The 26,218-nt window shown below is 44.4% G+C and overlaps 1 protein-coding gene across 1 annotated transcript in view; it reads left to right on the top strand.

Moving 5' to 3' along the window:
* Positions 1–25,307, top strand: part of LOC138965134 (prestin-like) — a 58,247-nt gene extending 32,940 nt beyond the window's left edge. The window contains exons 6-19 of the mRNA XM_070337258.1: positions 176–340; positions 931–1,092; positions 4,421–4,503; positions 6,820–6,967; positions 7,343–7,456; positions 8,489–8,566; positions 9,591–9,686; positions 10,290–10,396; positions 11,556–11,625; positions 13,953–14,123; positions 15,045–15,224; positions 15,457–15,511; positions 18,656–18,777; positions 19,969–25,307. Of these exons, the coding sequence (XP_070193359.1) occupies positions 176–340; positions 931–1,092; positions 4,421–4,503; positions 6,820–6,967; positions 7,343–7,456; positions 8,489–8,566; positions 9,591–9,686; positions 10,290–10,396; positions 11,556–11,625; positions 13,953–14,123; positions 15,045–15,224; positions 15,457–15,511; positions 18,656–18,777; positions 19,969–20,055 (1,638 nt within the window). The 3' untranslated portion in view covers positions 20,056–25,307. The remainder of the gene's footprint in view (positions 1–175; positions 341–930; positions 1,093–4,420; positions 4,504–6,819; positions 6,968–7,342; positions 7,457–8,488; positions 8,567–9,590; positions 9,687–10,289; positions 10,397–11,555; positions 11,626–13,952; positions 14,124–15,044; positions 15,225–15,456; positions 15,512–18,655; positions 18,778–19,968) is intronic.
* The last annotated feature ends 911 nt before the right edge of the window (positions 25,308–26,218 follow it).

The raw sequence follows: 26,218 nt of genomic DNA, 5'->3' as shown, positions 1-26,218 counted from the left end.
GGTCTGTGGGCGACTGGCCTAAAGTGACATGTGACACAGCTGGCGGTTTGCTGCTGCTGAGGTGATGATGATGATGATGATGATGATGCTGATGATGCTAATGATGATGATGATGCTGATGATGATGATGATGATGACGACTACGATGAAATAGCCTCACTATCGTCATGTTCAGATTTTCCTTGGCCTGGTACGCCTGGGTTTCCTCACCACGTTCCTGTCCGACCCGCTCATCAGCGGCTTCACCACGGGGGCCGCCGTGCACGTGCTGTCCAGTCAGCTGCACTCCATCTTCGGGATTCCCGTCGAGCAGTACAGTGGGTCCTTCAAACTCATCTATGTAAGTCAGTAGTAGTAGCAGTATTATAGCAAACTCATCTATGTAAGTCAGTAGTGTAACAAACTCATCTATGTAAGTCAGTAGTAGTAGTAGCAGTGTAACAAACTCATCTATGTAAGTCAGTAGTAGTAGCAGTAGTGTAACAAACTCATCTATGTAAGTCAGTAGTGTAACAAACTCATCTATGTAAGTCAGTAGTAGTAGCAGCAGTGTAACAAATTCACCTATGTAAGTCAGTAATGTAAAAAACTCATCTATGTAAGTCAGTAGTGTAACAAACTCATCTATTTAAATCAGTAGTGTAACAAACTGTTTCAATCGTACAGTGGTGTTGTCTGTTTCAGTCGTACAGTGGTGTTTTTTGTTTCATTGCCAGGCATACCTTTGTGTGTTGTTTGTTCCAGTCGTACATTGGTGTTGTTGGTTTCAGTCGTATAGTGGTGTTGTCTGTTTCAGTCGTGCAGTGGTGTTGTCTGTTTCAATCGTACAGTGGTATTGTCTGTTTCAGTCGTACAGTGGTGGTGTCTGTTTCAGTCGTACAGTGGTGGTGTCTGTTTCAGTCGTACAGTGGTGTTGTTTGTCTGTTTCAGTCGTACCGAGACTTCTTCGTCAACATGAACCAGGTAAACTACGTCACCATGACGGCGTCCTTCAGCGCCATGCTGGTTCTCGTCCTCATCCGGGACGGCATCAACAACAACAAGAAACACTGCCCCAAGATGCGTGTGCCCATACCCATAGAACTCTTTGTGGTGAGTGTGCCCATTCCCATAGAACTCTTTGTGGTGAGTGTGTCCATACAGGTCTATAGAACTCTTTGTGGTGAGTGTGCCCATACCCATTGAACTCTTTGTGGTGAGTGTGTCCATACCCATAGAAATTCTTTGTGGTGAGTGTGTCCATAGCCATAGAACTCTTTGTGGTGAGTGTGCCCATACCCATAGAACTCTTTGTGGTGAGTGTGCCCATTCCCATAGAACTCTTTGTGGTGAGTGTGTCCATACCCATAGAACTCTTTGTGGTGAGTGTGTCCATACCCATAGAACTCTTTGTGGTGAGTGTGCCCATACCCATAGAACTCTTTGTGGTGAGTGTGCCCATTCCCATAGAAGTCTTTGTGGTGAGTGTGTCCATACCCATAGAACTCTTTGTGGTGAGTGTGCCCATTCCCATAGAACTCTTTGTGGTGAGTGTGTCCATTCCCATAGAACTCTTTGTGGTGAGTGTGCCCATACCCATAGAACTCTTTGTGGTGAGTGTGCCCATACCCATAGAACTCTTTGTGGTGAGTGTGCCCATACCCATAGAACTCTTTGTGGTGAGTGTGCCCATACCCATAGAACTCTTTGTGGTGAGTGTACCCATACCCATAGAACTCTTTGTGGTGAGTGTGCCCATACCCATAGAACTCTTTGTGGTGAGTGTGTCCATACCCATAGAACTCTTTGTAGTGAGTGTGCCCATACCCATAGAACTCTTTGTGGTGAGCGTACCCATACCCATAGAACTCTTTGTGGTGAGCGTACCCATACCCATAGAACTCTTTGTGGTGAGCGTACCCATACCCATAGAACTCTTTGTGGTGAGCGTACCCATACCCATAGAACTCTTTGTGGTGAGTGTGCCCATACCCATAGAACTCTTTGTGGTGAGTGTACCCATACCCATAGAACTCTTTGTGGTGAGTGTGCCCATACCCATATAACTCTTTGTGGTGAGTGTGTCCATACCTATAGAACTCTTTGTGGTGAGTGTGCCCATACCCATAGAACTCTTTGTGGTGAGTGTACCCATACCCATAGAACGCTTTGTGGTGAGTGTACCCATACCCATAGAACTCTTTGTGGTGAGTGTGCCCATACCCATAGAACTCTTTGTGGTGAGTGTGCCCATACCCATAGAACTCTGTGTGGTGAGTGTACCCATACCCATAGAACTCTTTGTGGTGAGTGTGTCCATCCCCATAGAACTCTTTGTGGTGAGTGTGTCCATACCCATAGGACTCTTTGTGGTGAGTTTGCCCATAAGGCCATAGAACTCTTTGTGGTGAGTGTGTCCATACCCATAGAACTCTTTGTGGTGAGTGTGCCCATACCCATAGAACTCTTTGTGGTGAGTGTGTCCATACCCATAGAACTCTTTGTGGTGAGTGTGTCCATACTCATAGAACTCTTTGTGATAAGTGTGTCCATCCCCATAGAACTCTTTGTGGTGAGTGTGTCCATACCCATAGAACTCTTTGTGGTGAGTGTGCCCATACCCATAGAACTCTTTGTGGTGAGTGTGTCCATACCCATAGAACTCTTTGTGGTGAGTGTGCCCATTCCCATAGAACTCTTTGTGGTGAGTGTGTCCATACCCTTAGAACTCTTTGTGGTGAGTGTGCCCATACCCATAGAATTCTTTGTGGTGAGTGTGTCCATACCCATAGAACTCTTTGTGGTGAGTGTGTCCATACCCATAGAACTCTTTGAGGTGAGTGTGTCCATACTTATAGAACTCTTTGTGGTGAGTGTGCCCATACCCATAGAACTCTTTGTGGTGAGTGTGCCCATACCCATAGAACTCTTTGTGGTGAGTGTGCCCATACCCATAGAACTCTTTGTGGTGAGTGTGTCCATACCCATAGAACTCTTTGTGGTGAGTGTGTCCATACCCATAGAACTCTTTATGGTGAGTGTGCCCATACCCATATAACTCTTTGTGGTGAGTGTGTCCATACCCATATAACTCTTTGTGGTGAGTGTGTCCATACCCATAGAACTCTTTGTGGTGAGTGTGTCCATACCCATATAACTCTTTGTGGTGAGTGTGTCCATACCCATAGAACTCTTTGTGGTGAGTGTGTCCATACCCATATAACTCTTTGTGGTGAGTGTGTCCATACCCATAGAACTCTTTGTGGTGAGTGTGCCCATACCCATAGAACTCTTTGTGGTGAGTGTGTCCATACCCATAGAACTCTTTGTGGTGAGTGTGTCCATACCCATAGAACTCTTTGTGGTGAGTGTGCCCATACCCATAGAACTCTTTGTGGTGAGTGTGTCCATACCCATAGAACTCTTTGTGGTGAGTGTGCCCATACCCATAGAACTCTTTGTCGTGAGTGTGCCCATACCCATTGAACTCTTTGTGGTGAGTGTGTCCATACCCATAGAAATTCTTTGTGGTGAGTGTGTCCATCCCCATAGAACTCTTTGTGGTGAGTGTGTCCATACCCATAGGACTCTTTGTGGTGAGTGTGCCCATACCCATAGAACTCTTTGTGGTGAGTGTGTCCATACCCATAGAACTCTTTGTGGTGAGTGTGCCCATACCCATAGAACTCTTTGTGGTGAGTGTGCCCATACCCATAGAACTCTTTGTGGTGAGTGTGCCCATACCCATAGAATTCTGTGTGTCTTCAGATCATAGGACACGTATAACTTGATGTTGAAGCTGTGTGCCTTCAGATCTATGGAGTGGGTGGCCGAGTGGTAACGCACTTGCGCTCGGAAGCGAGAGGTTGCGAGTTCGACCCTGGGTCAGGGCGTTAGCAATTTTCTCCCCCCTTTCCTAACCTAGGTGGTGGGTTCAAGTGCTAGTCTTTCGGATGAGACGAAAAACCGAGGTCCCTTCGTGTACACTACATTGGGGTGTGCACGTTAAAGATCCCACGATTGACAAAAGGGTCTTTCCTGGCAAAAGTGTATAGGCATAGATAAAAATGTCCACCAAAATACCCGTGTGACTTGGAATAATAGGCTGCGAAAAGTAGGATATGCGCCGAAATGGCTGCGATCTGCTGGCCGATGTGATTGCGTGATGTATTGTGTAAAAAAAATTCCATCTCACACGGCATAAATAAATCCCTGCGCCTTGAATATGTGCGCGATATAAATTGCATAAACAAAATTTTAAAAAAATAAAAAAATCCCTGCGCTTAGAACTGTACCCACGGAATACGCGCGATATATGCCTCATGTTGATTGATTGAGATCATAGGACACATATAACTTGATGTTGAAGCTGATGGTGTGTGTCTTCAGATAATAGGACACGTATAACTTGATGTTGAAGTTTGATGCTGTTTGTCTTCAGATCATAGGAGCCACCTTGCTTTCGTACTATCTGAATATCAAGGAGGAATTCAACGTAGAAGTTGTTGGAGAGATCCCGAGAGGGTGAGTAAACACGGATAGATCCAGTGCTGCCATTTCAAGCCTGACTGTTACTGAGCTTGTCAGAATAATTCACAAAGCTTTACTTAACAACCATGAAGTCATCTAACACTGCCATGGATGTTGTCTGAGTAATTCACAGAGTTTTACTTAACATATATAGGTTATACACACTCCGAGTTCTGAATATCGTGCATATTTTCCCCAGGGTCGATTTTCAGGTATTACCGAGCGTTTGGCGAGGTAGTAGCTAAACATACCTAAGACTTTAAAATTGGCAATCTAGTGGCTGCTCCGCCTGGCGTCTGGCATTATGGGGTTAGTGCTAGGACTGGTTGGTCCGGTGTCAGAATAATGTGACTGGGTGAGACATGAAGCCTGTGCTGCGACTTCTGTCTTGTGTGTGGCGCACGTTATATGTCAAAGCAGTTCCGCCCTGATATGGCCCTTCGTGGTCGGCTGGGCGTTAAGCAAACAAACAAACAAACAAACAAACAAACAAGTAGCTAAACATCTACCGGAGAGAAAACATGCCTGGTATTCAGGACGAGGTGTGTAAGCTTTCTATCCCTTGACCACGGCGGGGATGTAGCTCAGTCGGTAGCGCGCTGGATTTGTATCCAGTTGGCCGCTGTCAGCGTGAGTTCGTCCCCACGTTCGGCGAGAGATTTATTTCTCAGAGTCAACTTTGTGTGCAGACTCTCCTCGGTGTCCGAACACCCCCCGTGTGTACACGCAAGCACAAGACCAAGTGCGCACGAAAAAGATCCTGTAATCCATGTCAGAGTTCGGTGGGTTATAGAAACACGAAAATACCCAGCATGCTTCCTCCGAAAACGGCGTATGGCTGCCTAAATGGCGGGGTAAAAAACGGTCATACACGTAAAATTCCACTCGTGCAAAAAACACGAGTGTACGTGGGAGTTTCAGCCCACGAACGCAGAAGAAGAAGAAGAAGATCCCTTGACCACGACGTTTTCATTAAAACACCAACTTTTCCAACACAATCCTGCTCTTGCCTTTTTCCTTTAGCCGAGACCTTCCGCATAACAATATTCATGCGCGAAGCTAGTTTTTTTCACCGCAACAATTACTGGATTTGAACAACAACAAATTAATAAAGCAGAATGCCTACAGTTTCATTTATACTTTTTTCTTGTCAAAAACGCTTAGTTAGATCATGTCATCATGATTTTGCTGGTGAAATTGATCCACGATTAGTTTGTTCGAGAGTTACCCACCTTGAACCCTAGACGGTGAGCTTTGGTCCGATGCTGCTTGTCGAAGATGCTTTCAGATTGAATATTAACCGCTACGAGTAATTGTAGTGCTTCAACAGCACAATTTGGATGGTTAACAAATGCCGTACATTAAATATGAAATTGTCTCAGAATGACTGTAAATGAGCTGAATGCGTCACTGTAAACGTACGATAGAATCTTCGACAAGCGGAATTCTCCCCTTTTTTCGTTCTTCATTTTTCTCAAAAATGTTCTTTTTTTGAGTTTCTTTATGTAAATATTTGGTAAAATATAATGTGACATTGTTGTCCTAGTTGAGCAAGTGGACATTTATAGTTTGAATGGCACTTCGTCATTTATATTTAAAAAATAATAAAGGTGTTTCTAATCAGTACGTTTTAGAAAGGCGACAAATCGTGTTTAGAGAGCAATATAATTATATATATATAAAATATATTATTTTTGTGCGACCGAGCTTGTTTAACAACGAAAGTAGTTCCCCGATTATCATGAAAATACCCATATAATACGTAGAATAATCACTTCCTCAGCTAACAGAGACAAAGAGGCAGGTCGTGGGATAAGAAGTGATATAACATTGCCATGGTTATTTTTTCGAGTAATTCGACAAGCCCATATATGCCAGGATTTTCCTCCGATTTTGTTCCGGTAGAGTAAATGCAAACAGAGCAAATTGTTTTAGGACAGTTGATTTGATTATGAACTAAAATATCTCATCCGGCTGGTACCGCTTTGACAATTGGCACACACACTATAAATCAGAAGCTCTACTAATGTTCAAAGTACTCAACGTAGTGTCGTGATTGCAGACAGCCCAAGGTGGACCTGACGGTACTACGTATTCTTGTATATCACACTGCTCTCTGTTGTATCACACTGCTCTGTTACCATTCAAAGTACACAACGTAGTGTCGTGATTGCAGACTGCCCAAGGTAGACCTGACGGTGCTACGTTTTCTTTTATATCACACTGCTCTCTGTTATATCACACTGCTCTCGGTTATATCGCACTGCTCTGTTACCATTCAAAGTACACAACGTAGTGTCGTGATTGCAGGCTGCCCAATGTGGACCTGACGGTACTACGTTTCCTGCCCGACGTGCTGGGGGAAGCCTTCGCCATCTGTTTCACGGCCTTCGCCCTGTCCTTCGCCATGGCTAAAATCCTGGCCGACAAACACGACTATGTGGTGGATGCCAACCAGGTAGGTAGTCATGACAACGTCATTTATAGTGATAAACATACTACTACTACTACTACTACTACTACTACTACTACTACTACTACTACTACTACTACTACTCCTGCTACTACTACTACTCTTTTTATAGAGCCGATAATTATAAAACATCACCGGAATTTAAATCAGAAAACCACATCTGCACATATTGGTCTTTTAAACACTGTAATGATTTTAACTTGAACCAATGGCTAGAAAAATTCAGATTCCACTGGTTTATCCACATTCTACTTAGGCTAAGGTTATTTAACGTTGTCTCCATACAATTCAAATAGGGTGATTTATAAATATCCTCTACATACTGACGATACAAAATGTAATGACCACTGTCTGTAACAGGAGCTGTTTGCGTTTGGCATGACGAACCTGGTGGGGTCGGTGTTCTCCAGCTACTGCAGCTCCGCCTCGTTGTCTCGCTCCGTGGTACAGGAGGAGGTGGGGGGAAAGACGCAGGTGAGACATATATACCTGTCTGTCTCGCTCCGTGGTATACCTGTCTGTCTCGCTCCGTGGTACAGGAGGAGGTGGGGGGAAAGACGCAGGTGAGACATATATACCTGTCTGTCTCGCTCCGTGGTACAGGAGGAGGTGGGGGGAAAGACGCAGGTGAGACATATATACCTGTCTGTCTCGCTCCGTGGTACAGGAGGAGGTGGGGGGAAGGACGCAGGTGAGACATATATACCTGTCTGTCTCGCTCCGTGGTACAGGAGGAGGTGGGGGGAAAGACGCAGGTGAGACATATATACCTGTCTGTCTCGCTCCGTGGTACAGGAGGAGGTGGGGGGAAAGACGCAGGTGAGACATATATTCCTGTCTGTCTCGCTCTGCGGTACAAGAGGAGGTGGGGGGAAAGACGTAGGTGAGACATATATACCTGTCTGTCTCGCTCCGTGGTACAGGAGGAGGTGGGGGGAAAGACGCAGGTAAGACATATTTACCTGTCTGTCTCGCTCCGTGGTACAGGAGGAGGTGGGGGGAAAGACGCAGGTGAGACATATATTCCTGTCTGTCTCGCTCCGCGGTACAAGAGGAGGTGGGGGGAAAGACGCAGGTGAGACATATATACCTGTCTGTCTCGCCCCGTGGTACAGGAGGAGGTGGGGGGAAGGACGCAGGTGAGACATATATACGCCCTCATTTTTCAAACAAATTGATTGACATTTTGGTCAAGCAATATTCGACGAAGCCCGGACTATGGGATTGCATTTCAGCTTGGAGGCTTGATCATTAATAAAAGATGTAGGTCATTAGAAATCTCAAAATTCTTATCAAAATTAAAATTCAAGGTCTGCCATGCTGTTTTTCAGATAGCCAGTCTGGGTGTGTGAATGCTCTATTTTACAGACCGCAATGTTGTTTTTTAGATAGCCAGTCTGATTGTCTGAAAGCTCTATTTAACGTAGACCGCCATGCTGTTTTTTAGATAGCCAGTCTGGTTGTGTGAAAGCTCTATTTAACAAAAACCGCCATGCTGTTTTTCAGATAGCCAGTCTGGTGTCCGCCGTGTTAATTCTCGTCGTGCTGCTCGTCCTCGGCCCGCTCTTCCAACCTCTGCCCAACGTGAGTACATGTGTCCTTTTCCCTACGTGAGTACATGTGTCGCCTGCCTAACGTGAGTACATGTGTCCTATTCCCTACGTGAGTACATGTGTCGCCTGCCCAACGTGAGTACATGTGTCCTTTTCCCTATGTGAGTACATGGGTCGCCTGCCTAACGTGAGTACATGTGTCCTATTCTCTACGTGAGTACATGTGTCGCCTGCCCAACGTGAGTACATGTGTCCTATTCCCTACGTGAGTACATGTGTCGCCTGCCCAACGTGAGTACATGTGTCCTATTCCCTACGTGAGTACATGTGTCGCCTGCCTAACGTGAGTACATGTGTCGCCTGCCTAACGTGAGTACATGTGTCCTATTCCCTATGTGAGTACATGGGTCGCCTGCCTAACGTGAGTACATGTGTCCTATTCTCTACGTGAGTACATGTGTCGCCTGCCCAACGTGAGTGCATGTGTCCTATTCCCTACGTGAGTACATGTGTCCTATTCCCTACGTGAGTACATGTGTCGCCTGCCTAACGTGAGTACATGTGTCGCCTGCCTAACGTGAGTACATGTGTTGCCTGCCTAACGTGAGTACATGTGTTGCCTGCCTAACGTGAGTACATGTGTCCTCTTCCCAACGTGAGTGGTGAGTTGTCTCTGTGTACAGTGTTATGAAAGTGCTGAGTTGTCTCTCTTTGCAATGCTTTGGAAGTGCTGAGTTGTCTCTCTTTGGAGTGTAATAAAAGTGCTGAATTGTCTCTCTTTGCAGTGTTATGAAAGTGATGAGTTGTCTCTCTTTGCAGTGCTATGAAAGTGATGAGTTGTCTCTCTTTGCAGTGCCATGGCAGTGATGAGTTGTCACTCTTTACAGCGCTATGAAAGTGATGAGTTGTCTCTCTTAGCAATGATATGAGAGTGATGAGTTGTCTTTCTTTGCAATGCCATGACAGTGATGAGTTGTCTCTCTTAGCAATGATATGAGTGATGAGTTGTCTTTCTTTGCAATGCCATGACAGTGATGAGTTGTCTCTCTTTGCAGTGCATCCTGGCCTCGATCATCGTGGTGTCTCTCAAGCGACTCTTCATGCAGTTCGCTGACCTGCACCGACTGTGGAAAGTCTCAAAAATAGACTTTGTAAGTGCGGCTTAAGGAGGAGATAGTAACGACTTTAAGTCACTCGTGATTAACGTAAACGTAACCGTAATCTACATCTGGCATTGCGCAATTCAGCGGCAAGGAGAGGCTTGCCCTAAAATGTGAGGAATATGGTTCAGCAGTTGAGTCAGTGCCGCAAGGTACGTCAGAGTAATTGCGATGTTGCGATAAGTGCGAGGGGTTTCGAGGCATGTTGTTCTAAAAAGTACTTGATTAGAAAAAGCGGATACATTTACCAGGGAAGAAATACAATGTTACTAATTTTACAGACACTGTTTCTGATGTTACAGACACTGTTATGTATGTTACAGTCACTGTTGTTAATGTTTCATACACGGTTACTAATGTTACATACACTGAAACCAATGGTACACAAACTGTTACTGATGTTACAGACACTGTTACGAATGTCACAGACACTGTTACGAACGTTACAGACATTGTTACTAATGTCACTTACACTGTTACTAATGTTAAACAAACTGTTACTGATGTTACATACACTAACTATTGTTACTATCATTATAACCAATGTTACACACACTTTAACTGATGTTACACACACTGTTACTGATGTTACAGACGGTGTGGCTGGTGGTGTTCTGGTGCACGGTGTTACTGGACGTGGACCTGGGGCTGCTTGTGGGTCTTGTTTACAACCTGGTGCCCGTGTTACTCAGGACACAGAGGTGAGTGATGTGATGTTTACAACATGGTGCCCGTGTTACTCAGGACACAGAGGTGAGTGATGTCTTGTTTACAACCTGGTGCCCGTGTTACTCAGGACACAGAGGTGAGTGATGTGATGTTTACAACCTGGTGCCCGTGTTACTCAGGACACAGAGGTGAGTGATATCTTGTTTACAACATGGTGCCCGTGTTACTCAGGACACAGAGGTGAGTGATATCCTGTTTACAACCTGGTGCCTGTGTTACTCAGGACACAGAGGTGAGTGATGTCTTGTTTACAACCTGGTGCCTGTGTTACTCAGGACACAGAGGTGAGTGATGTCTTGTTTACAACCTGGTGCTCGTGTTACTCAGGACACAGAGGTGAGTGATGTCTTGTTTACAACCTGGTGCTCGTGTTACTCACATGGGTGCAACTCTGCCGGCTACACGCCGGCAGCCGGTTTTTGGTTTCATCGGCTGCCGATGTTTTTGTTCCAGGAGAGGTTTTTTTTGGCATTTTAAATACTAAAAAAGCTGGACCCCAACTTTTGCCGGATTTTGGAATTTTCCAGGTTGCACCCATGTACTCAGGACACAGAGGTGAGTGATGTCTTGTTTACAACCTGGTGCCCGTGTTACTCAGGACACAGAGGTGAGTGATATTGTTTTTAGAACCGAGGGGTGCCTCTCAGGGAATGTAAGATTATCATGTTAAACTTTAGCCCTGGTCTTTCTGTTTCAGACCCTATGTGTAATGCTCGTTTTAGTGTTTCAGTCCTTACTTTTTTTTACCCTTTGTGTGAATTGATCGTTACAATTTCATTCCCTGTTCTTTTTGTTTCAGAACCTTTGTGCGAATGCTTGTCTTACAATTTCAAACCTTATCTTGCTGTTTGAGACCCTATGTTTGAATCGAATGTTACAATGTCAGTCCTTTTCTTTCTGTGTCAGACCCTTTGTGTGAATGCTCGTCTTACAATGTCAGTCCTTTTCTTTCTGTGTCAGACCCTTTGTGTGAATGCTCGTCTTACAATGTCAGTCCTTTTCTTTCTGTGTCAGACCCTTTGTGTGAATGCTTGTCTTACAATGTCAGTCCTGGTCTGTCTGTTTCCTAACCTATGAGCCTCATGGCAAATGTTAGTATAACAATTTCAGTCCCTGTTTTGTCTGTTTCAGACCCTACGTTTGTCTTCTGGGGAATGTGGAAGGAACAGAGACGTATGTCGACATCAAAGTTCACAAAGAGGTTCTCAACCTTGTTTTATATCTACCAGTGTAACTTGCAGTGCACGTCTTTAGTTGCACCTACATACATGGAGGGGGGAGGGGGGAGGGGGGAAGGGGGGGGGCCGCGGGGATTATTCATTATGCAGAACAAATATGACCCCTGTTTATTGAAGGAATTAGTGTAACGTGGACAAAAGTAACAGTTGTACAGGCATACATCACTCCCGAGGTTTTGCCTCCCTGTTTAGGAGTTATCAAGACAGCCACATAAATACGATTACAAGTTACTATTGTCCTTTATTAGCTATCAGGACAGTCACATATAATACGATCTTACAAGTTACTGTTATCCTTTATTAGCTATCAGGACAGTCACATAAATATACGATCTTACAAGTTACTATTATCCTTTATTGGCTATCAAGACCGCCACATATATAGACATAGACATAGACATAGAACACTTTATTATCTCAACGAGGAGAAACTCAGGTGTGGTGTATACAGCATTACAATAAACAACATAAAACGTAAAAACATGAATAAAATATCGAGGCGCAAATAGTCCACTCATAGACAGAGAGACATGGACAAAGAGACAGAAATACAGAGAGACAGGGACAGAGAGACAGGGACAGAGAGACAGGGACAGAGAGACAGGGACAGAGAGACAGAAATACAGAGAGACAGGGACAGAGAGACAGAAATACAGAGAGACAGGGACAGAGAGACAGGGACAGAGAGACAGGGACAGAGAGAGAAAGACAGAGAGACAGGGACAGAGAGAGAAAGACAGAGAGACAGGGACAGAGAGAGAAAGACAGAGAGACAGGGACAGAGAGAGAAAGACAGAGAGACAGGGACAGAGAGAGAAATACAGAGAGACAGGGACAGAGAGAGAAAGACAGAGAGACATGGACAGAGAGACAGGGACAGAGAGAGAAAGACAGAGAGACAGGGACAGAGAGAGAAAGACAGAGAGACAGGGACAGAAAGACAGGGACAGAGAGACACGGACAAAGAGACAGGGACAGAGAGACAGAGACAGAAAGACATGGACAGAGAGACATGGACAGAGAGACAGGGACACAAAGACAGGGACAGAAAGACATGGACAGAGAGACATGGACAGAGAGACAGGGACAGAGAGAGAAAGACAGAGAGACAGGGACAGAGAGACAGGGACAGAGAGACAGGGACAGAGAGACAGGGACAGAGAGATAGGGACAGAGAGACAGGGACAGAGAGACAGGGCCAGAGAGACAGGGACAGAGAGACAGGGCCAGAGAGACAGGGACAGAGAGACAGGGACAGAGAGAGAGGGGGACAGAAATACAGAGACAGGGACAGAGAGACAGGGACAGAGAGAGAAAGACAGAGAGACAGGGACAGAGAGACAGGGACAGAGAGAGAAAGACAGAGAGACAGGAACAGAGAGACAGGGACAGAGAGAGAAAGACAGAGAGACAGGGACAGAGAGACAGGGACAGAGAGACAGGGACAGAGAAACAGGGACAGAGAAACAGGGACAGAGAGAGAAAGACAGAGAGACAGGGACAGAAAGACAGGGACAGAGAGACATGGACAGAGAGACAGGGCCAGAGAGACAGGGACAGAGAGACAGGGACAGAGAGAGAAAGACAGAGAGACAGGGACAGAAATACAGAGAGACAGGGACAGAGAAACAGGGACAGAGAAACAGGGACAGAGAGACAGAAATACAGAGAGACAGGGACAGAGAGACAGGGACAGAGAGACAGCGACAGAGAGACAGGGACAGAGATACAGGGACAGAGAGACAGGGACAGAGAGACAGGGACAGAGATACAGGGACAGAGAGACAGGGACAGAGAGAGAAAGACAGAGAGACAGGGACAGAGAGACAGGGACAGAGAGACAGCGACAGAGAGACAGGGACAGAGAGACAGGGACAGAGAGAGAAAGACAGAGAGACAGGGACAGAGAGACAGGGACAGAGAGACAGGGACAGAGAGACAGGGACAGAGAGACAGGGACAGAGAGAGAAAGACAGAGAGACAGGGACAGAGAGAGAAAGACAGAGAGACAGGGACAGAAAGACAGGGACAGAGAGACAGGGACAGAGAGACAGGGACAGAGAGACAGGGACAGAGAGAGAAAGACAGAGAGACAGGGACAGAGAGACAGGGACAGAGAGAGAAAGACAGAGAGACAGGGACAGAGAGACAGGGACAGAGATACAGGGACAGAGAGACAGCGACAGAGAGACAGGGACAGAGAGACAGGGACAGAGAGACAGACAGAAACAGGGACATAAACAGGGTCACTGCATCGCCCCCTGTTTTATCTTGCATTGTATCGTCCCAGGCGCGCGATATTCCCGGGGTGAAGATTTTCCGGTTCGAGGCGCCGCTCTACTTTGCCAATGTGGACCACTTCCGGCGCAGCCTGATCAAGGTCACCGGCCTCGACCCCAAGGAGCTGCTTCAAGTGCAGCGAGAGGTCAAGGACACCGACCTCAGCCTACGTCACGAACAGGTGTGACTTCATCTGTTATCTCCCTTCGCCATTGCCTGACCACTAACAGCTATCCTCCGTCTACACCAGGCTAGATGTGTGTCTGGTTACAGGTGTTAGGTTACATGTTTGTCTGGTAACTGGTGTTTGGTTACAGGTGTGGCTGGTTACAGGTGTTAGGTTACAAGTGTGTCTGGTTACAGTTGTTAGGTTACAGGTGTGTCTGGTTACAGGTGTTAGGTTACAGGTGGGGATGGTCACAGATGTTTGGTTACAGGTTTGTCTGGTCACAGGTTTGTCTGGTTACAGGTGTGTCTGGTTACTGGTATTTGGTAACAGGTGTTTCTGGTTACATGTGTGTCTGGTTACAGGTGTGTCTGGTTACAGGTGTGTCTGGTTACAGGTGTGTCTGGTTACAGCCATGCGTTGCTCAGAATCACAGTGGCCCGCTCAGAGCAAAGTCGCTCTGGATTGGTCTATACAACGGGATCATAACTGGTATCACGTGGGTTTGGTAACAGGTGTGTCTGGTTATAGGTGTGTCTGGTTATAGGTAATAGGTTGAATGTCTTTGTGAGGCGCTTAGAACTGTATGAGGATTTGCGCCATATAAATATCATCATTATCATCATTATTATGGGTGTGTCTGGTTACAGGTGTTCTAGGTTATAATGAGCCACGTCTATGATTCACAGGTGTGTCGGGTACAGGTGTGTCAGGTTATAGTTGTGTCCAGGTACACGTGTGCACATGTCTATCTGCTAACAGGTGTGTCTGGGTACATGTGTGCCACGTTATATTAATGCACAGGTCTATCTGGTTACAGGTGTGTCTAGGTACAGGTGTGCCACGTTATATTAATGCACAGGTCTATCTGGTTACAGGTGTGTCTAGGTACAGGTGTGCCACGTTATATTAATGCACAGGTCTATCTGCTTACAGGTGTGTCTGGGTACCGCCACGACGTGGCCGGACGATCCGTGTGAAGGTCACTCGCACTCCAAACCGCTGGGCAGCAAGAACTCACTGCCCAGAGAAGTGTCGGGCGGTGTGTTTGCCATTGTGGTGGACGGTTCCACGATACAATACGTTGACTCTGTCACGACCAGGTTCCTGAGAGAGGTCAGTGTGTGTGTGTGTGTGTGCGTGCGTGCGTGCGTGCGTGCGTGCGTGCGTGCGTGCGTGCGTGCGTGCGTGCGTGTGTATGTGATTAATACAATGTTGACAGGTTTATGTCCACCACATTCTGTGTACTTTAACTGTCATGCTGGCATGCACCTTATTGTGTTCCAGATCATTGTAAACATGTGTACACTTAACGTGTCATGCTAGCATGGGTCTGTTTGTGTTCCAGATCATTCAAGAATACAAGGAAGTTGGCATTGAGGTCTTTCTTGGAGAGTGCAAACGTAAGTTCAAATCAAAATTTGCTTTACTGTGTCATGATTATCTTGAAAAACTATAAACATATTTGTCTGTTCAATAAAAACAGTCTGTTTATTGTACATGTACATTTTCTCCTGTATGACCAACGATTACACTGACACTACAACATGTCTGGTTACCTGTGTTTCTAAGTCACACCAACACTAAAACATGTTGTTTACCTTTATATCTATGCCACACTAACACTACAACCTGTGTGTTAACCTGTCTTGTTACCTTTATTTTTTATGCCACACTAACACTACAACCTGTGTGTTAACCTGTAGTGTTACCTGTGTTTCTACGCCACACAAATACTACAACCTGTGTTTCTACGCCACACAAACACTACAACCTGTGTGTGTGTTTCTGCCTGTTGACCTGTGTGTCTGTGTCTAACCAACACTACTACCTGGGTGTTTACCTGTGTGTTTACCTGTGTTATCACATGTGTGTTTACATGTGTGTTTACCTGTGTGTCTATGTCACACCAACACTACAACATGTCTGTTTACCTGTGTGTCTATGTCACACCAACACTACAACCTGTCTATTTACCTGTGTGTCTATGTCACACCAACACTACAACATGTCTGTTTACCTGTGTGTTTACCTGTGTGTCTATGTCACACCAAAACTACAACTTGTCTGTTTACCTGTGTGTCTGTGTCACACCAACACTACACCCTGTCTGTTTACCTGTATATCTGTGTCACACCAACACTACAACTTGTCTGTTGACCTGTATATCTGTGTCACACCAACACTACAACCTGTCTGTTTACCTGTATGTCTGTGTCACAGCAACACTACAACCTGTCTGTTTACCTGTATGTCTGTGTCACAGCAACACTACAACCTGTCTGTTTACCTGTGCGTCTGTGTCACACTAACACTACAACCTGTCTGTTTACCTGTATGTCTGTGTCACACCAACACTACAACCTGTCTGTTGACCTGTATATCTGTGTCACACCAACACTACAACCTGTCTATTTACCTGTGTGTCAGTGTCACAGCAACACTACAACCTGTCTGTTGACCTGTATATCTGTGTCACACCAACACTACAACCTGTCTATTTACCTGTGTGTCAGTGTCACAGCAACACTACAACCTGTCTGTTTACCTGTGCGTCTGTGTCACACCAACATTACAACATGTATGCTTACCTGTGTGTTTACCTGTGTGTATATATGTGTGTCTGTTTACCTGTGTGAATACCTGCGTGTTTACCCGTGTATTTATCTGTCAGTTTACCAGCGTGTCTGTGTCACACCAACACTACAACTTGTCAGTTTACCTGTGTTACTGTGTCACACCTACACTACAACCTGTCTGTTTACCAGCGTGTCTGTTTCAAACCAACACTACAACTTGTCAGTTTACCTGTGTTACTGTGTCACACCTACACTACAACCTGTCTGATTACCTGTGAGTCTGTGACACACCAACACTACAACCTGTGTGTACACCAGTGTGTTTACCTTTCGATTTCACTGGCACGGTTGGCCTAGTGGTAAGGCGTCCGCCCCGTGATCGGGAGGTCGTGGGTTCGAACCCCGGCCGGGTCCAATTTGCGATTACTAAACGCCCCACTGAACGACTGACGTCACATGTCGCTTCGGTCTTTTCCGGAGGAACACCGCTTGTACATAATACACACTTCGGTCGCGTAGCACTGCCATTGCACATTTTCGCAACGAAAACCGTGCCACTGTTTCATTCGAATTAGCGATTCCTAAACGCCCCACTGAACGACTGACGTCACAGCCGCTTCGGCCTTTTCCGGAGGAACACCGCGTGCCACTTCGATCGCGTTGCACTTGCCGCAGTCATTTGGCGATGCCACCTTGATTATCAGTTAATAAAGTTATTATTCAGGCAATAATTATGAAAGAAAGTAGTTTTTTGTTTTGTTACACTTACACATAGTTTTATGAAGATCAATTTCAGACTCGGCAAAAGAATGGTTGTATCATGAGCGACTGTGTGACAAGCGACAGGTGCGGTTCGGTCAGTAGGTCAGTCACTGTTCGGTGCGAAGCACGGTTTTGTTTCTGGTAACTATATTGATTTCTTCAAGTTGTACTAATGTGTACGCTTTGCGCTTCGGTTTTAATACATGTGTGCTTTTTATTGGCTAATACGGTGAGCCCACGCCATTTAGTTTGCAGACCGTGCACATGTGAGCTTTGTGTAATCGCGTTTTCATTATAACATACCACCGTGCTAAACCGCCGTGGGGGAAATGGTTTAAAAAAATAAAACAAATACAAAATAAAAATAAACGGAATGCATCAGGGTTGAAAAGATTGAAGGGTGGAGTTAAGGACACAAAATAGATTACAAAAATAAAAAAATAAAAACTCTAACCAGGAAGGGAGTCGAACCCGAGTCAGCTGACCTTCAAGCTGGAGCACAAACCACTAGGCTACGACAGCAACTGACAGATAGGGCTATAAAAGTGAAGGCATTTCAGGGTTACTCCGTCGTATGTGGCGTTTCTCGCGCATGAAGGTTCTGTTACCAACTCTACGAAAGGTTGCATTTGAAGTTAAATGTCCACTAAAATATCAAAGGGAACACCATTTCTGAACAACACAACGGTTTGCGCTCGCCTCTCGCAGTCGTTCAGGTGAAACCAAATCGGCTTGCCTGATACAGCAGATATTTCAACACTTCCACGTCATACTGAAACACTGAGCTACAGTTTAGTAACGTGATATGTTTTCAATTGTTCGTTCACTTATATTGCTTTCAGATTTAACACACCAAGATGGCGGCCGGGTCATACCTAAGACTTTAAAATTGGCAATCTAGTGGCTGCTCTGCCTGGCGTCTGGCATTATGGGGTTAGTGCTAGGACTGGTTGGTCCGGTGTCAGAATAATGTGACTGGGTGAGACATGAAGCCTGTGCTGCGACTTCTGTCTTGTGTGTGGCGCACGTTATATGTCAAAGCAGCACCGCCCTGATATGGCCCTTAGTGGTCGGCTGGGCGTTAAGCAAACAAACAAACAAACAAACAAACCTTTCGATTTACCTGTGTTTGTTTGCCTGCGCGTTTACCTGATTTATTTTTACCTATGTGTTTACCTGTTTATTTACCTGTGCTATGTGTTACAGCCACAGTGCGCTCCATGTTGGACAAATCCGGGTTCTATGTGCACGTGCCACGCCGCAACGTGTGCGCCACCATTCACCACGCTGTCACCCTGGCGCTGCTGTCCGCGTCTGACTCGCTTGAGGTGAGTGTCGTATGACACAGTGACAGTCTGTAACACTGCCATGACACATTAGAGGTGAGTGTCGTATGACACAGTGACAGTCTGTAACACTGACATGACTCGCTAGAGGTGAGTGTCGTATGGCACAGTGACAGTCTGTAACACTGTTATGACTCGCTAGAGGCGAGTGTCGTATGACACAGTGACAGTCTGTAACACTGACATGACTCGCTAGAGATGAGTGTCGTATGGCACAGTGACAGTCTGTAACACTGACATGACTCGCTAGAGGTGAGTGTCGTATGACACAGTGACAGTCGGTAACACTGACATGACTCGCTAGAGGTGAGTGTCGTATGGCACAGTGACGGTCTGTAACACTGACATGACACGTTAGATGTTATCTCACTGTGAACAGAACATCACACACCCAAGAGTACCTGCTGATCTTGTATGGAAGAAAACTCTGTCCCACTAAAAAAAATGACGTCTTCGTATGTGTAACTGATGTCACAGGCTGTATCGTTTGAAGCATCACGTTCTTTGATCTCTATTTGCAGAGCATCCCACCACCAGAGGACGGTGTTTCCAGTAGCTTTGTGAGATTGGACTTAACCCAGACCCTTTGATCTCTAATTGCAGAGCATCACAGCGCCAGAGGACGGTGTTTCCACTAGCTTTGTGAGATTAGACCTAACCCAGACCCTTTGATCTCTAATTGCAGAGCATTCCACCACCAGAGGACGTTGTATCCAGTAGCTTTGTGAGATTGACCTAACCCAGACCCTTTGATCTCTAATTGCAGAGCATCTCACCACCAGAGGACGGTGTTTCCAGTAGCTTTGTGAGATTGGACCTAACCCAGACCCTTTGATCTCTAATTGCAGAGCATCCCACCACCAGCGGACGTTGTATCCAGTAGCTTTGTGAGATTGACCTAACCCAGACCCTTTAATCTCTATTTGCAGAGCACCTCACCACCAGAGGACGTTGTATCCAGTAGCTTTGTGAGATTGACCTAACCCAGACCCTTTGATCTCTAATTGCAGAGCATCCCACCACCAGAGGACGGTGTCTCCAGTAGCTTTGTGAGATTGGACCTAACCCAGACCCTTTGATCTCTAATTGCAGAGCATCCCACCACCAGCGGACGTTGTATCCAGTAGCTTTGTGAGATTGACCTAACCCAGACCCTTTGATCTCTAATTGCAGAGTATCCCAGCGCCAGAGGACGGTGTCTCCAGTAGCTTTGTGCGCCTGGACCTTGGCACCACGGAAGAGGAGCGTGACCCCCAGTGACGTAGGATAGTGACGAAGAGACAGCCGTGACGTAGAATAGCGACACAGAGACAGACGTGACGTAGTATAATGACAACGAGACTAGACGTACAATAACGAGACAGAGACAGACGTGACGTAGTATAGTGACCACGACAAAGGTTACGTAGGATAGCCACCGATAGTAAGTGGTTACGTAGCAACAGATAACCAGACGTGACGTAGGATAGCCACCGATAGTAAGTGGTTACGTAGCAACAGATGACCAGACGTGACGTGAACACAAGCCGACAGATATAGAAACCAGCAAAATAACTACCCAGCAACGAGCCCGAATCCTTGATAGCTCATGGGTTGAGAAGCTACATTTTGTGGGCACTACTTTAAGCGACTGAAAAGTTCCCAACGCTCAAATGTGCGAAACATACATGTGTGGAGCAGACAACACAAACATACCATCTAATCTAAGAACTACAGGCTTGAACACACGAAATCCAATATAATACCCATACGTTCGGTTGTTATCTGAATCGAAATCTTCCTTGTACAAACCATCGGCTTAAGCTCGGTCTCAAGGCAAGTAACTCTCATACAGAGACTAGAGTTGTTCCCCTTTCGGAATTTTACACACTCGGCCACATCAACAAAATACTGCAATCCGTCGGTCAATTATCCACAATATTTCATTCATAAATAGAACACACACAAGCAAATGCACACATCCCTTCAGTGTCAGGAAATACACTGTTTAACCTCAGAAAACCGAACTTCATACAATATCTGATGTTGGAACACGGGGAGGGGGGTGGGGGGGATATTAGTCTGTGCTACTCAATACGAAGGTTCGAATTTCCTTAGCGATACCAAAACATGAAATTAAGTCAAACGTATCTGCCCACAACACCACAGCGAAGCATCAGCATAACTGTGAATTGATTTTATTCCGAACCAAAGAGACTGCTATGACGTGTTAGCAGAATGTAATGATTTTCACGGAACTACACATTGCATTATAACTGTGGCGCAAACACACATTTTTTCTTTGAAACACTGAGGAAAGGAAGAATAAATCAGTTACACACCTATCAGTGGATATATAGAATAATGATCTCAGTTTGCGGTCTTGAAAAAGTTCGTCTAACCTCGCAGTTTTCATGATCTGCACACTTCGGCCATTTTTGTTTAATATCCACTGAGACTCGGCATGTAACCTCTACATCCACTGAGACTCGGCATGTAACCTCTATATATTGGATGTGATTCATGTGACGGCATAGAGTCACAATGGAGACAGAGATACGTGGTGGGGTGATCACGTGACGGCATAGCGTGGGTCATGTGACGGCAGAGAGTTGGTCACGTGACGGCTTAGAGTGGGTCATGTGACGGTATAGCGTGGGTCTTGTGACAGAAAAGATTGGGTCACGTGACGGCATAGAGTCACCATAGAGACAGAAATACATGATGGGGCGTCCATGACAAGCTAACATAACTAAGATGATAAGTTGACATAACATAGCTAATAAGCTAATGATTATAACAAAGATGATAAGTTAACATAACATAGCTAATAAGCTAATATAACAAAGATGACACGTTAACATAACATAGATAACAAGCGTATGTAACAAAGAGGACAAGTTATTATAACAAAGATGACAACTTAAAATAACAAATATAACAAGTTAAGATTTCAATGATGGCAAGTTGAAATAACAAATATAGCTTAACTAGTTAGAATTACAAAGATGACACGTTAAGACAACTAAGATGCTAGGTTACAAAATACAAATGGCAAGTTAATATGAAAAAAATGTTAGAAGTAAAACTGAGTCAGGGCTCCAGACAGGGGTAACATTACATGAAAGTGAATTTGTGTAGCGATTGTAGAGTCTGAATCGTTCTTAGCACTTTGAGTAGCGATTGCAGAGTCTGAATCGTTATTAGCACTTTGTGTAGCGATTGTAGAGTCTGAATCGTTATTAGCACTTTGTGTAGCGATTGTAGAGTCTGAATCGTTCTTAGCACTTTGTGTAGCGATTGTAGAGTCTGAATCGTTCTTAGCACTTTGTGTAGCGAGTTTACAGTCTGGATCGTTCTTAGCACTTTGTGTAGTGATTGTAGAGTCTGAATCATATTCTTAGCACTTTGTGTAGCGTAGGAGAGTCTGGATCGTTCTTAGCACTCTGTGTAGCGAGTATACAGTCTGGATCGTTCTTAGCACTCTGTGTAGCGAGTATACAGTCTGGATCGTTCTTAGCACTCTGTGTAGCGAGTATACAGTCTGGATCGTTCTTAGCACTTTGTGTAGCGATTGCAGAGTCTGAATCGCGAATGTTATGTGATGCTGTTAGAACTACAACGAACTTTTGTTTCTGTCTTTGTAAACATATCCATATAGTTAACAGTGTTGAGCGGCAATGAAAGGTGTTTTGACACTGAGAGACGCGTGTTGTGACCGTGTACCACGGTTATTGCGTGAATGGGGTCGTGTGCTGTTTTCATGAGTTTGCATCATGTATAGAGGCTATAGATGTGACAATGTATCGGTTGCTGTGTGAATGGGGTCGCGTGGTGTTTCTGTTATTTAAGTCATATGTAGATGCTCTAGATGTGACTAGATTCTTAATACTTGATGACAGCACGCTATCCGAGAGTTTCTTCATTCGTATAAGCATATGATGTCAGAGTTCAAAGCTCCGTCATCAAATAACAGTATCTAGATGTAGCATAGTTTCTCTATCCTTATAAGCACAGGGTGTCAGAATTTAAAGGTCGTTTATGAAACAACAGTTTCTTGATGTAGCATAATGTCTTCATCCTTACAAACACAGGATGTCAGAGTTTAAAAGTCGTGAATCAAACTGCAGTGTCTACATGTAGCATAGTTATTATAGCATGCTTATTATAGCACAGTATGTCAGAGTTCAAATGTCCGCTTCTTTTAACAGCAGTTGAGCACTAACTCTGTGACACAAAGCAACTCACTGTCTAGGTTGAGCTACGGTTCTGGCGCATCGTCCGTCTGCGATCGTGCTGATAAACAAATGCACATAATTTTGTAATTAACAATATAGGTCAATGTATGTGTAACACTGTATATATCGCACTCGCACAAGGTGGCTGATTGTATTTGAGAGTTTGAGACGTTTCACACAAACCGAACAAGAACGTGTAGAATGTTTTATGGTTTGTTTATTGTAATCTATCTATCTAATTACTATATATATAAAAATGGATGTAAGTGTGTGTGTGTGTCTGTGGTCGCCATACCTCAGAGATGGCAAGAGACAGGAGCACGATATTGTGCATGCACACTGCCTAGGAGCCGCAGCTGATGTGCACCTGGCTTTTAGTTTCTTGCTTCATTGTATCCTTTCTCAGATAATGAACCTCCCCTTTATTGAATACAGTCTATATAGTGCAAGGCCGGTGCAGTGCCTACTGTTCCTCTGTAGCAAGCACATAATGCCTGTGTAATTAGACTCTCTATTGCACTTATCAAGAGCATACAGAAAGAAACAAAAATTCATAATTCATCCAATGTTGTTTTTAAATTAATGTTGTTGATCAGTTTGTATAAATGATGCGTGTGTTGGTGTATATGGCTGGATTGAAATGTTTCTTAACCGCAATGTCATCACAAATTCCCAACCTGGGCAATTACAGATTCTGTATTCTGTATAAGGAAGGTTCTAGAATCAAAGGGAGGTAACTCTTCAAGTGTCTTGCTTTGTTAGCCATGGAAGGGATGTAACTCTTGCCATGCAAGCATACTTTATCATTGTCAAAGGGTGTCAAGTGATGAAGTTTAACATTTTACTTAATTTATCTCGAACTTTCTCAAGGAAGGGAGGTAACTCATGCCATATTAGCAGGATTTGGTTTTATTATGACACTCTTAAGTGGGTAGCACAAGTCTTCAATTGCTTTTCAGGTCAAACATATTTTAAATTTCCAAAAGTTATCATTTCACATAATTATTAGCAAGGGAGGTACCTCCTTTCCGCAGAAAGTTTGACTTGAAGTTTTTCTCACATAGTTTTCTTTTATTCGTGGTTCTTTGATATTGAATTCAGAAAACTCATGTCTGATGGTTCTTGGAATAAATTACAAAGGGCGAAGCCGGGCCCTGACTATATATATTTTCAGTCGAGCCACAGATTGTCTATGCATAGTTTGTTTTGTATTGACAATACAAGAATGTGTGTCTCATGTCTTATGCAACATGTTGGGTGTCTCGTGTCTTATAAACAGTATGTGTGTCTCATGTCTTATACAACATTGTGTGTCTCAAATAAACTGTATTATCTCACATGGAGAAATTAACCACTGCAATTTCTCCATGTGAGATAATAAAGTTAATTTGATTTGATTTGATTTGATTTGATTTGATTTGATGTCTTATGCCGCACGTGTCGTATGTCCCTGATTAAAGCTGAACATTGTAGTGTGTCAGTCGTATCGTGCTGCTGTAAAAGAACAATAGTTGTGTAGCCTTTAAGCTGAACGTTGTAGTGTGTAAGTCGTATTGTGCTGCTATAAAAGAACAATAGTTGTGTAGCCTTTAAGCTGAACGTTGTAGTGTGTAAGTCGTATTGTGCTGCTATAAAAGAACAATAGTTGTGTAGCCTTTAAGCTGAACGTTGTAGTGTGTAAGTCGTATTGTGCTGCTGTAAAAGAACAATAGTTGTGTAGCCTTTAAGCTGAACGTTGTAGTGTGTCAGTCGTAGTGTGCTGCTGTAAAAGAACAATAGTTGTGTAGCCTTTAAGCTGAACGTTGTAGTGTGTAAGTCGTATCGTGCTGCTGTGAAAGAACAATAGTTGTGTAGCCTCTCACGTGCAAAATTTTTGGGAAGGATGTTATTCAAAGTTTGAATCATAACAGTAGGAATATACATCTTGTTCAAAGTGCAAAGCTTGAGGGATGTCGCAAGACTGTGTCATGTTACATAACTGTGGGTTTTGTTTGTCACTCTCTCTCTCTCTCTCTCTCTCTCTCTCTCTCTCTCTCTCTCTCTCTCTCTCTCTCTCTCTCTCTCTCTCTCTCTCTCTCTCTCTCTCTCTCCGATGTTTCCATTTTCTGGTTTACAAGTCTTTACACAAACAAATGTTTTTTGTAGAGAACATATGTTGCCATGTATACTACCGCCTTTGCTCACGATGTGATATGCTTGTTTCCTAACACAACGAAAGCAATAATGTTGAAGCACATGGAAATCAATGCAATGTTACATATGCCTGATGATAATAAAATAACGTTCAAAAATCAACTGTTGTAGCCTCAGTGTGTGTGTGTGTGTGTGTGTGTGTGTGTGTGTGTGTGTGTGTGTGTGTGTGTGCGTGTTTGTATGTGGGTCTGCTTGTGTGGTTTAATGGGTATATACCAAGGGTTACGAAGGAGAGAGAGATTGTGTGTCTGTGTGTCTTTGTCCGTGTGACAGAGAAAAAAGAAATATCGTGTGCTGGTTTACAGAGAGAGAGAGAGAGAGAGAGAGAGAGAGAGCACACACACACACACACACAAACAACAACTGACACGTGTGTAACTGAAGGTTCATATTTTATTTTTCCTTCAGGAAATCTGCGGAGGCCAGGGCAGTGAAGCATAAGATAAAATAGTCCGTCCAGTTACTGAGGCAATAAACCAGGGTGTTTATATCGCAGTCTTGATAATTATGAAAAAAACGAACAAGACGATGGAATAAAAATAATGAAGTTATCAGCCAAGAAAATCCTTGAAACAAAGCAAACCCGCACACATAGAGCACCACAAAGCACGCAAATAAGCCAAACACATCTTCAGATTTTAAGAAAAGTGATACATGTAAAACAATTTAAAATAACAATACCACGCACATGATATCTCAAATCAGACAAACTAGCCTATCACACTCTCCCACAAGCGGGCTTGAAAGAGCAACATTTTTCCAGCTGCCAAGGCGAAGCCGGGTCCTGACTGCTAGATCATATACAAGTCTATATATATGTTACAGTAAATTCTCAAAACCAGGAAATTCACAAAATCCCTGAAAATGTCAGTAAATTTGTAAATTTTCTGTTTCACTCAGGGAATTTTACACATTTTCTAAGAATTCTAGGACATTTGCAAATTTCCGGAAATTCGCAAGCCACTTTTTGACAAATTTACTGAACAATGAAAACACATTTTCAGTACATTTGT

The sequence above is a fragment of the Littorina saxatilis genome, linkage group LG4 (genome assembly GCF_037325665.1).
Source record: "Littorina saxatilis isolate snail1 linkage group LG4, US_GU_Lsax_2.0, whole genome shotgun sequence".
NCBI lineage: Eukaryota > Metazoa > Mollusca > Gastropoda > Littorinimorpha > Littorinidae > Littorina > Littorina saxatilis.
The sequence above is the reverse complement of the archived record's forward strand: the minus strand, read 5'-3'. Positions and strand labels throughout refer to the sequence as shown.